We start from the raw sequence: 12,089 nt of genomic DNA, 5'->3' as shown, positions 1-12,089 counted from the left end.
GGCACGTATGCACATAAAATGAGTCCAATTAAGCAGCAAAGCCCCTAAACGTAAATTTTTACATTTTAAAGGCTAAAATAAGTACTGGCGGACTAAGCACAATTAATCCCTCAATCACTCCTTTCAAGCCCTGGCCAAAATGCACACTTTGCAGAACTGTGTGTATGACTTGCAGGAGGTGCAAAAGCCCAGCTTAAAAATTTTCGCTATTATACATATGTATTCCCACAAACCTGTACATTCCAGGCCATCTCCACGTGTGAACAATGATATTCTGAAATCATCATTTACACAGATAAGACAACTACATATGCAGATGTTATGTAAGCCTTCTGAAAGATCCCCATAGCAGGACTTCCCTAACTGTGGGTCAGGGCAGGCCTGCTGTTAAGACATCATTGCTCCTGTGTCTTTCTGTGTTCATGCAAATCAGGTCTCAGCCAGAAGACTGACATACGCTGCTCCATCGTTCATCTGGAATTTCAAAAGGCATTTATAAAGCCTTCACGAGAGACTTCTGAAGAAGTTTAAAAGTCAAGGGATATGAGGGAATGCCTTGTTGTATACTGGGAACTTACTAAAAGACAGAAAACACAGAATAGGGCTAAATGATCAGTTGTCTCAATGAAGAAAGGCGAACAGTAGAGTGCCACAGAGATCAGTATGAGGGCCGGTGCTTCTTTTTAGCATATTTATAAATGATCTGAAAAAGGGAGCAATAAGGGAGGTGATCACATTTGTAGATGACACTGAATAATTTAAAGTTGTTATATCACAAGTAGAGTTGCAGGGGAACAGTGAGACTGTGCATCTAAATGGCAGCTGAAATTTAATGTGGACAACTGCAAAGTCAGGCACATGGGTAAAAATAATTTTAACTATAGGTATAAGATTTTAGGCTCCATATAAAGAGTCACCACCCAATAAAAGGATATTGGGTGTCATTATGGCCCTCATTTTAGATGCCCTATTTACATTTGATACATGCATAAACAGGCACTTAATCGTTTTATCTTGAAGAAAGATCAAAGTCCCCATTTGCAAAGCTAGGATATGCATGTATCAAACCCAAGTGAATGCAAATGGCAAAGGGGTGTGGTCTGGGCATGTTTTGAGCAGGACAAGGTCACAGCAAGTTCACAGACATTTATTTAGTCCCCCTTCTGAAACAGGGAATAAATGTCCACGTTTAAGACCATCATTAGGATTTGATAAACTGTTGTTATTGAGTAGCACTCCACCTGAGGGGCTGAGAGGGATGTGCCCCCCCCCCCAAAAAAAAATTCCAAACTGGCAAGGGAAACTGATCACTGTATCAACATCGGGATAATATCCGATTATGTTTCTATGGTTTCAAAGATAAGTTGTTATTTGCTGGCTTTGAAACCACTGATATCCTATATGTTTATTCTTCTAAACTAAATACTTATAGTGCATGTACTTGGTGCATAAACAGCCATTTCTCCTGTATTTCAGAACAGGCTCTAAGTCAGCAGATTCTGTTCTAAAATTCTGGTTAAACTTGAGATGCACTGACCTGAACATCTCAATTATGACTTCTACAACCCGTCTAAAATGGGACTGAATATGTTGAAATTATCAGCTGAGTGCATGGCAGCAGTTAAAAAAGCAAAAAGAACATTGTTTGACAAGGTAGAAAGAATAAAAGTAAGAACATTATAATGGCTCTGTAGCAATCCATGATGCTGGGTTTGATGAACTTCTGCCCTGATCTAGAAGACACATCTTTACTTTCTAATTTTAAGCATATTTTGTGCTGGCCAGAGTTTCAAAGGGAAACCACACATGGTTGAAAATTTACTATAGATCATGTAGGCTGGAAGCATCTGCATATACTGTAAACAATGTCAACTATTCAAAATTGCCTCCATGGTGAAATGCCCACAGAGTCTCAACACATTTCAAGAATTTAAAAAACAACAATTTTTCCAGCAAGTTCCTTTTTTTAAATTAAGTTGAAGATTCAGGCCAGTAAATGAAGCAATCTCAGGCTAAATATCAACTTACCTCCTCGGTGAAACTCTCCTTGAAGGAGCCCCGGAACATGGCCACCATCCAGTCACAGCTTGCGATAAGCAGAGGCTTATGGGCAGGTACACAACCGTCATCCACTCTGAACACTACGTCTGCAAGAAGGAACAGTGATAAGAGACAGAAAAGGTGAAGAGGTATGAATGGGAGAAGAGAAAAAGAGGTTAACACACAGGAAACTGAAAGATAAAAGAAACAAGAAGAAAATATGAGGTATAAGGGAGCAATACCACAGGTACATTTACTGAAGGTGTTTGAACCGTTCGTCAAAGCAAAACTGGATGAGTAGTTCTGCTTTGATTTTAGCTCTGGAGAATATCCCCCTGAAATTTGCACTTGCTTTCCCTGAAGATAATTCTGTCACGAGTTGATTATTATGTAACATGCGTCTTCTGTCCTCCACTCTTGCCCCAGCCCTGGAAATGTGTCTTAACAATGCAGACAAATTCTTCCATGTTATAGAATATGAATAATTTTCCTAGCATCGAGGATGAAAAATAATCAATGCCCCCATTCCCAAAACGCTATTTTACCCAGAGAAATCCTTTGATTATAAACCTCTGTACTGCTTTATTTATTTGATATTAAAATTGCCTTTCCCACAAAACTCAAGGCATTGTACAATAATAAAATCACCACTAACAATGTAAAAAATGCTTTAAAAAATTAAACATTATAACATTTATTATCTGTCTATATTGCTCTCTCTATACATGCTTCACATACACAGAGTGGTGCTGCTTTGTCCTGATGTGCATAATCCTGACCTGCGCACACACTTCATCTAACCCTTCTTCAGTTACGCACACATCCCACTGTAAACCAGAGTCCCAACCTTTTAACAAGTGATACAGTGGACCTAAAGATTCAGCAGACTGGGGCTGGGCTTGAGCTTGAGGAGAGGGGACATAAGGAGCCTCCCATGAAAACTCCCCAGTTTAAACAGTCTGCCAATAAGAGTAATAGCAGATGTGTTGGCACTTGGTAAAAAAAAAGACCCTCACTTAAATATAGGCTATCAACTCTTTCCTCACTCCCATAACCAGGCACTCCTTACCTGAGAACACGCCTTTGCTCAGGCATTCTTTGATGCGATTAGCTCGGCGCACATGGAAGGCCTTGGTGATCTCCTGATTCATGAAGCTCTCTTTATTCAGTACATTTGCTACCATCATCCTAAGATCAAAGACTTCCAGGACCTCTGCCATGGTGGCTATCTGCATGAGATCTGCTCTCCCCTGGTCTAGGCGGCCCGTATATAGGTACTCCAGAACAGCTCGCAGTGGACTCACTTGAATCAGACTATCCATGTAGACAACAGTCATTAGCTTTTCACGATATGTTACTGGGTCCTCCACCATTTCTAGCTGCATACTAACAAATCCTCGGCCCCAGTTTGTCAAATTCCTCCCCACCACACCAGGCTTAAGGTTCCAACCAGGTATGCTCTCTTTTTGCTGCCACCTCTCCTCGTACTGCAGTGCATCATCGCTTCTGGAAGCCCTGAGAGAGGCTTGTGACATCCTTTGCAAGTTGTGCTCCCCCCAAATTTCTTTGTCAATATCTAAACTTTTAGTTCTGGTGGCTGGCTCCTTTGTTCTGCTCTGTTCACTGAAATGTTCCTGACTGCTCTGTTCTTCACTACTGCAACTGATGTTGTCACATGGCGAAGGGTCCATGGATATCTTGCTGTTGCCTACAGGTAGGGTGAAAAGGTCATAGAACTTTGAGCAGGAGGTGGCCAAGTAAACCTTGTGAGCAAAAACTTTCTGCCCACCTTGCAGGATAAACACTACATCAGTGCACAGTGGTGTGCAAAACAGAGCAGCAGGACCTCTTCCATCACTCAGTGGTGGGTCTGGAACATGAATGATTGGAGGGGGTGGTTTGGGGGGTAGAAATGGAGCCTGTAACAGAGGCCTCTGCACCTTCTTCAAGTGGGATTTCCAGAACTGCAGGTGTCTCCTAGAGATGAGTGCAGCTCGAATTGCATTGTCAAAAACATCCTTGATACCAAACTGGGCTACAACACTAGTCTCATAGTAGGGAATGCCAAGTTCTTTGGCAACCTCATGCCCAGTCTCTGGTGGAAGAATATCTGTGGGCTTGATAAGCCTAGGAAGAGACAAAGCAACAGCCATGATGAGTTATTTATTGCCAATATTATTGCTGCCTCTACGCACACAATCACGATACCACTATTGTACACCTTTTTTGTCCATGATGAACAGTTCACTCTCAATTTGGCCACAAACTATTGTTTTCAAGTTAGGAAACGATACACAGATTCTTTCAATTTATGTACCCATTCATATATGAGTTAGAATCGATTTTCTTCATCTTCCCATATATAAACCAACATCTGTCACTCAAAGACAATCACATACGTTCTCATATAGTTTATGATATTCAAAAAGAATGGATTATTATTTTTATGCAACAATATGTATGTTTGGCAAGCATAATTTATATATTGTTCATATTTACATTTATATCATTTTACATATATTTTTTACATTTTTATGTTTTATATCTCATTTTATTTATGTTGTATGTTTCATAGACCTCTGAGGCAGGCACTTAGTGCCAAAATACGGTGCCGTGTAGGGCCTTGCATGTATCTGCATGTATCAGCAATAAAGTGTTTTGATTATCAACACCTCGTGTCTCTGGTCTTTCTCAATCCTTCTCTAACTTCTCACTTTCTACATGGGATTTCTTCTGGTTCTCCTAACACTCATCTACTATTATTACTTAGAGCCCTAATCTCTTCCATCCTGCTCCATGTTCAAATATAATTCAATGTCCTGCAACCCTGATCCTCCCAAAACCATCCCCCAACTCATCATATACAATTTTTTCAAAACTTTAACCTTCTACCCAATCACCAACCTCATCTCCTTCCAATTCCAAACAGCAAAAAAAAATCAAAAACAAACAAAAACAAAACCCCCGGCATCTAAACCCCCTTCTACCAAGAACCTGTAAGCCCCCAAAGCAGGGAAGAGAGAGAGCCCTTATAGCTTCTACCTCCCTTTCCCCCACCCCTGGAGGCAGGAGAAGGCATGCTACTGCCTCCTTGCTCAAGCCTAACCTTTCTATCACCAATAGTAATAAGGGTTAGTCTTCATTACTAAATAATTAATTAATTTCACTTTAAAATAAATGAAAATCCCTATTCAGAAGTTCATAACAGTGCAAAATTTCCAATCAGCTACTAAAACTAAGAGGCATACCAGGCAAAACATGCTTTCTAAACTGAAGCATGGATCAATGTATTTCAATTTGTGACACCTCTCAAGACCTCCTCTCAGCCCCTTTTAAGTAGCACACCCATGTTCAATGGCTGCTTGACTGAGCCAAGATAATCCCTCTACCTTCGCTCAATTCTCTGAAAGACAGCACCCTCCTCCTCAAATTATCATAGTGTGTTTAGTTTCTTGACTTACTTTGCTAATGGCCGCCGGGCTCTGTTGACTGCATCGAGGTCAGCATAGCGAAGATCCAATTGACACCCTACCAAGATAATAGGTGTGCGAGGACAAAAATGCTTGATTTCAGGATACCACATAGTCTTCACATGCCGCAGAGAGTTGGGATTTGCCAAGGAAAAGCACAGGACAACCACATCAGACCTGCAAGTAGAAGTTCAACAGACTGAAGAAAGCAAGGCTGGTGCAAGACCGTTTTAAAATACATGGTGAAATGGACATCGATGTGCCGGTTATGAGGGGTAGAAGTGTCCATTTTAGAATCATAAACATCTAAAATATGAATGGGTCATTATGGGCACATAAATGTCTAATCATAAACCTGTGCAGAGGTGCCAGATACAACTCTGGCCACCTTGTTGGGCAAATTGGATGGACTGTACAGGTCTTTATCTGCTAACATTTTACTATGTTACTATTAATACTCACACAAGTAACAGTTTAGTTTACTTTTATTTCTTGATATGCTCTAGAAAATGAAGAGCAGTATAAAAGGGCAGTTTCCAAAAGTCATTTATTCTTGCCCACCCTTCCAGGAAGTAAAGGTACACAATGCTGATGGGTTCTTTGTGTTTGTCTGGCTGTCAGGACTTATTGTTTTGCTCTGACTGCAACTGCTTTTTGCTGCTGCCCTATGCGACCACTTAGACTTCCCTAATGGTTAGGCCAGCCCTAGAAGAAAGACAAACTCATCCCTCCCCCACCCCCCAAACAATATTTAAAACCAGTTAAATGGCACTTAACCAGCTATCTGGTGATATTCAGCAGGAGATAGCTGTCTATCTCCTGCTGAATATTGTCGGTTATACTGCACAATATAACCAGCTATCTGCTGATAGCACAATGCTGGCTAACTTTGGTAGTCAAATTAGGCTGCCAAAATAGCTGGCCTATCTTTGGCTGATTTCAACTTAACCGGCCAGCACAGCTTGGTGGGTTTAGTTGAAACCGGCCAAAAAACACCAGGATATTCAATGCTGATCACCATAAACAGCCCGTCACTGAATATCTAGGCACAGTGCAGACCGTGGGAGGCAGCCCGGAGACCTCCCGCAGTCTGAATATCGGCCCCACTGCGTTCAACCATCCTCTGGGTTTCTGTAACAAAGTCTATGCTCTATTACCATCAATGCTGTTTGTATTGCATTGAATTTCACATATTTATTTATTTTACTTATTTATCACAGCTGTCAGGCACACACTGAAGTTGTTTTATTTATTTGTTTAGGTTCATTTGTTATACCGCCCTTCAAATTCATATCCAAGTGGTTTACATGAAATAATTGTAATTGGAAACAATATTAAATAAGTAAATCAACAGATCTCAACTGAATTTACAAGACTACAAACCAAGACACGAGAGGAAGGGGAATGAATAGAACAATAATTCATCCAAAAGTCTGTATACATAAGGAAAATGACAAAGCCTATCATTTAAAAAAAAATCACTGAGGAAAATCTAACTTAAAATTTCCTTCAATCCAAATTAAAAGTTCAGCTGAAGTCAGAAAGTTATTGGTAACTTTGGGCATTTCGCAATTTCAATTGTCACATTTGCAACTATTACAGAACACAGCAATAAAGATTGTTTTAGAAAAATTTTAATATGACAGAGTTTCCCATCTGTTGAGGGAACTCCACTGGCTACCAGTTACAGGGGAGCAAGAATTAATTGAAAAGTTCTGAGTTTTGCTTTTAAACTTTTACATTAGGATTGTTCTTATTATCGATCAAAAATTTTAAATGGTTCAACCTTGTCACATTTCAAACCACTTGACACATAAGCAAGTTTGAACTTCCTTCACTTTCTTTGGTAAGGCTGATTTCTTTTAGAGAAGAGCTTTACTTGTGTAACTCCTATATGGAATGTGAAACTGCTTATTTAAGATTTAGAAAAAAGGTGTGCCGTGTGCATAACACGTACTGAAGGAGGCCATGAGGCATATTTTCAAAGCACTTAGCCTTTCATAGTTCCATAGGTTTCTATGGAACTTTGGAAGGCTAAGTGCTTTGAAAATATGCCTCTATGTGGCCTAGCAATCTCAACATCTGCCAAGCTGTGACCTGCTGGGACTTGAGTGGCAATTGCAAAATACTAAGACTAAGGGGCATGCGATGAAGCTACAAAGTAGTACATTTAAAACGAATCAGAGAAAATTTTTCTTCACTCAACGTGTAATTAAACTCTGGAATTCGTTGCCAGAGAATGTGGTAAAGGCGGTTAGCTTAGCAGAGTTTAAAAAAAAAAAAAGGTTTGGACGGCTTCCTAAAGGAAACATCCATAGACCATTATTAAATTTGACACGGGGAAAATCTACTATTTCTGGGGATAAGCAGTATAAAATGTTTTGTACTTTTTTGGGATCTTGCCAGGTACTTGTGCTCTGGATTGGCCACTGTTGGAAACAGGATGCTGGGCTTGATGGACATTTGGTCTGTCCCAGTATGGCAATACTTATGTACTTATGCAATGAAGGCATCTGCCTGAGATTGAACCATGTCTAGTAGGGCTCCAATGTACTTCAATTGTTGTCCTGGTTGCAGGTGGAACCTGAGTAGTTGATGGCGAACCCAAGGAGCTCCAGCACTCGGATAGTCCTTTGCATGGCTATCTGAGCACCTTCCCTCGATGTGCTCTTGACTAGCCAATTGTCCAGTTAGGGGAGCACAAGGACTCCCAGTATGTGTAGCGATGCTGCAACTATTGATAGACACTTTCCCCTGGATTTTTTACAGCACGACTTAAATTGCATGCACAAATCCAGTCATATTCTGGACTTGTATGCACAACTACTACTACTATTTAGCATTTCTATAGCACTACAAGGCGTACGCAGCGCTGCACAAACATAGAAGAAAGACAGTCCCTGCTCAAAGAGCTTACAATCTAATAGACAAAAAATAAAGTAAGCAAATCAAATCAATTAATGTGAACGGGAAGGAAGAGAGGAGGGTAGGTGGAGGCGAGTGGTTACAAGTGGTTACGAGTCAAAAGCAATGTAAAAGAGGTGGGCTTTCAGTCTAGATTTAAAGGTGGCCAAGGATGGGGCAAGACATAGGGGCTCAGGAAGTTTATTCCAGGTGTAGGATGCAGCGAGACAGAAGGCGCGAAGTCTGGAGTTGGCAGTAGTGGAGAAGGGAACAGATAAGAAGGATTTATACATGGAGTGGAGTGCACGGGAAGGGGTGTAGGGAAGGACGAGTGTGGAGAGATACTGGGGAGCAGCAGAGTGAATACATTTATAGGTTAGTAGAAGAAGTTTGAACAGGATGCGAAAACGGATAGGGAGCCAGTGAAGGGTCTTGAGGAGAGGGGTAGTATGAGTAAAGCGACCCTGGTAACAAGCCAATCAGTGCCGATAATTGCCACTTAAGTAATTATTCATACTAATTGGCATTAATTAGAATTTAGGTGCAGATAGAATTTACACACATCACGTTATAGACAAAGTCACATAGTTGAAAAGGGGTCTGTGCATAATCTAGGTGTCGGCATTTACAAGTTTTACTTGGCATAACTGCCTTCAGTTGCGCGGATGGGTGCTCAGCGTATTCTATAAACCATGTGGAAATTTAGGCTTATTCTATAAAGTACGCCTAAATTTAGATGTACTTTAGGCGTATTTCATTTCAGTGCCGATTTTTTAGGCATGATACATAGAACCTAGCCCTTTGGCATTGTGTCAGCTCCCAGGGTGTTCACAATCATCATAACGCGGTGCTGGTAGTCATGCTTTCCCCCTCAAAATCTGAAATACTTCCAGTGGCTTGGAAGAATCTGAATGTGAGCATAGGCATCCTTAAAGTCCAGAGAGCATAGCCAATCATTCACCTGAATCATGGGAAGAAGGGTGCCCAGGGAAATCTATTTTTTCTAGATTCTTGAAGTTTTCTTTGACTAGATATTTGTTCAGGGCCCTGAGGTCCAGGATGGGACAAATCCCCCCCCCCCCCCCCCTCCGTCAAGGAAGTAACTAGAATAGAATCTCATCCTTTCCCTTCTTGCTCTGGTGAAGCGAGTTCAACCGCATTGGACTAAAGAAGGGTGCAGAGTTCCTCTGCAAGCACTTCTTTGTGTAGAGAGCTTAGGTATGACATTCTCAGTGGACAAACTGGTGGATTTCAGTGTCAATTCAGTGTGTAACCATGCTGGACTATTTCAAGAACCCACCAGTCAGATGTTATAAGGGGCCTCCTTCCATGGAAAAAATTCAACTTCCTCCCTTACTGGCAGGTCATCCAGGACTGCTACCTCTATGGTGGCTATGCTCTCTCGGAGCCAGTCAAAGGTTCACTCTTTGCTTCGACTGGGAAGCAAACTGGGCCTCCTGGGGACTATGGGAGGAAGTGGTAAATCTACACCTGTGGGAATAGCAGTTACTCCTCCTAGGCCACCCGAAAACTTTCCAGAAGAGGAGGACGAAGCTGGAGGTGGCTGAAAAGGGGACTCTATGGTGTCCATGTGTTCCTTAAGGCGAGCGACCTCTTCCATCTTGTCTCCAAAAAGATTGCCTCCTTGGCAGGGAATATCCACCAAGTTCCCTTGCACAGCAGGCTCAAGATCTGACACACACAGCCAAGGAAAGCCCGCGCATTTCCACACCCAGCGTGTAGGATCTGGACATGATGTCAAAACACCAAAGGTGCCTCTGGCTGCTTCTTGCTCAGCTTACGAAGTGAGTAGCCTTATCCGCGGGGAGATAGTCCATGAACAAGAGCGCACTCTACACCAAGGACCTCAAGTAGATGGTGGTTTGGAGCTGGTAAGACTAGATGCGGTTGACAAGCGTCAAGGTCTGATAAAACCTGCCTCCCAAAGGAGTCCAGGGTTCGAGCCTCCCTGCCCAGAAGAGCAGAAGCATGAGACATCAAACTCTGCACTCTTTCGAGGGCAGACTCAGCCACCAAGGAATAGTGTGGTAACTGAGCCTTGCCAAAACCTGGGGCTTTCTGGATCCTGTGCAAAGTGTCTATTTTCTTAGGTGCCACTTGGGACAGACAAGAGGTGCCTAGCTGGAGATACATAGAGGCATATTTTCAAAGCACTTAGCCTTCCAAAGTTCCATAGAAACCTATGGAACTTTGGAAGGCTAAGTGCTTTGAAAATATGCCTCATAGTCTAGTAAAGTGAGCAACTCAGCTCTAGGTTTGCCCTCAGTTCCCACTTTGAGAAGGAATGGTCTCTGACATTTCCTGCACAAAGCCCGTGAAAGATATGCTTTCAGGAGGAGAGTTACACCTTTCTTGAGGCAGGAAGGGATCAGATAGTATACGACAGAACTCCTCCGCTGAGAAGTACGAGTCTGTGTTTACTTGTCAGGCTGACAGCCATGCGTCAAAGAGCATTGAGGTTCAGGTCGGCCTTCAGATCTCAGAGAAATATATCTTCCCTCAACATCAAGGAATGCACTGGATGGGTGCAAGCCGACCTCGACACTCAATGTGGGACCGGAGTCTTGAACCTCTTCCTAGACTGGGTCTCCTCAGGCATCTGGGGCAGTGCTGTGGCTGGCGTAAGCACCCTCGATGCCTAAACACTCTGCGGTGCTGGGACCTCGCCATATACTGGGTCTCCTCGAGCAACAGGGGCTGTGCTATGGTGGACAAGTACTCGCGATGCCTTAGCAGTCTGTATCTGCAGAAGCCTCCACCAGCTCCTCCTTGAGCAAAGCTTGGATCTGCTCATGAAGGGAAGGCATGAGTAAAGGCTGGGGAGCCAGTATGGAGATAGTCTGTAGATTTGTCGGTGCCGAAGAAGAGGCTGTGTCATGGCCAGAGGGCATCGGTTGGGCCGGTACCATCACCAAGGAAGGATAGTTGGTCCTCTTAGGGACCTGTGATGCCAATGCTCCAGAGTTCCCGATACTGTTCATCTAAGGAAGCAATGTCAATGCTTCTTTGGTTTTAAATGATTCTGGTCCTTGGAATCGCTCAGTACCAATGAGGAGGATGTGGAATCCACATGCCTCCTTGGTGGCAAGACCGACGTTGGTTGGTCTTGGGGTGCCGGTTCAGTGGTTGATGTTGGTGCAGGCCCCATGAATGGAGCAGACTCAACTGCCATCAGGGCCAATGTCATCACTTGAAAACAGTGGCACCATTATTAAACCTAATGACAAAGGTGGAGGAGTTGTAGTAATGGGTACAGAAGAGTATGTTAGTTATTTGTCAACTAGAGGATCATAAGTTTTACAAGAGATTAACAGCTGATCCTACTGAAATCATTAAAAGAAAGGTTAATTCGGTTTTACATTATCCATATCCATTGCCTAAACCTAGGAGAGAGTTTGAGACTCTCTCTGTTCAATCACCTCATATACCTGTGTGTTATATTTTGCCCAAAATACATAATTCCTTAGCTAAACCTCCTGGTAGGCCGACTGCATCTGGTAATGAATCTGTCCTGGAACACATTTCCATTTTTACAGATAAGGTTTTGCAACCAGTGATACCATCTATTCCATCTTATATCAGAGATTCTTCTAATATAATTACTTTTTAAATACGGTAGAGCTGGATGATAAATTTATTTTAGCCACTTTGGAT

The 12,089-nt window shown here is 42.4% G+C and overlaps 1 protein-coding gene across 2 annotated transcripts in view; it reads right to left on the bottom strand.

Moving 5' to 3' along the window:
- The window catches only part of LOC115461226 (rho-related BTB domain-containing protein 2-like), a 259,612-nt gene that overhangs the window by 165,102 nt on the left and 82,421 nt on the right, over nucleotides 1-12,089 (bottom strand). For both annotated transcript variants that reach the window (XM_030190910.1, XM_030190911.1), the window contains exons 4-6: nucleotides 5,502-5,687; nucleotides 3,110-4,167; nucleotides 2,029-2,147 (exon numbers count right to left, since the gene is read on the bottom strand). In XM_030190910.1, coding sequence (XP_030046770.1) covers nucleotides 2,029-2,147; nucleotides 3,110-4,167; nucleotides 5,502-5,687 — 1,363 coding nt within the window. The remainder of the gene's footprint in view (nucleotides 1-2,028; nucleotides 2,148-3,109; nucleotides 4,168-5,501; nucleotides 5,688-12,089) is intronic.

Source organism: Microcaecilia unicolor, chromosome 2 (genome assembly GCF_901765095.1).
Source record: "Microcaecilia unicolor chromosome 2, aMicUni1.1, whole genome shotgun sequence".
Classification (NCBI taxonomy): domain Eukaryota; kingdom Metazoa; phylum Chordata; class Amphibia; order Gymnophiona; family Siphonopidae; genus Microcaecilia; species Microcaecilia unicolor.
The sequence above is the reverse complement of the archived record's forward strand: the minus strand, read 5'-3'. Positions and strand labels throughout refer to the sequence as shown.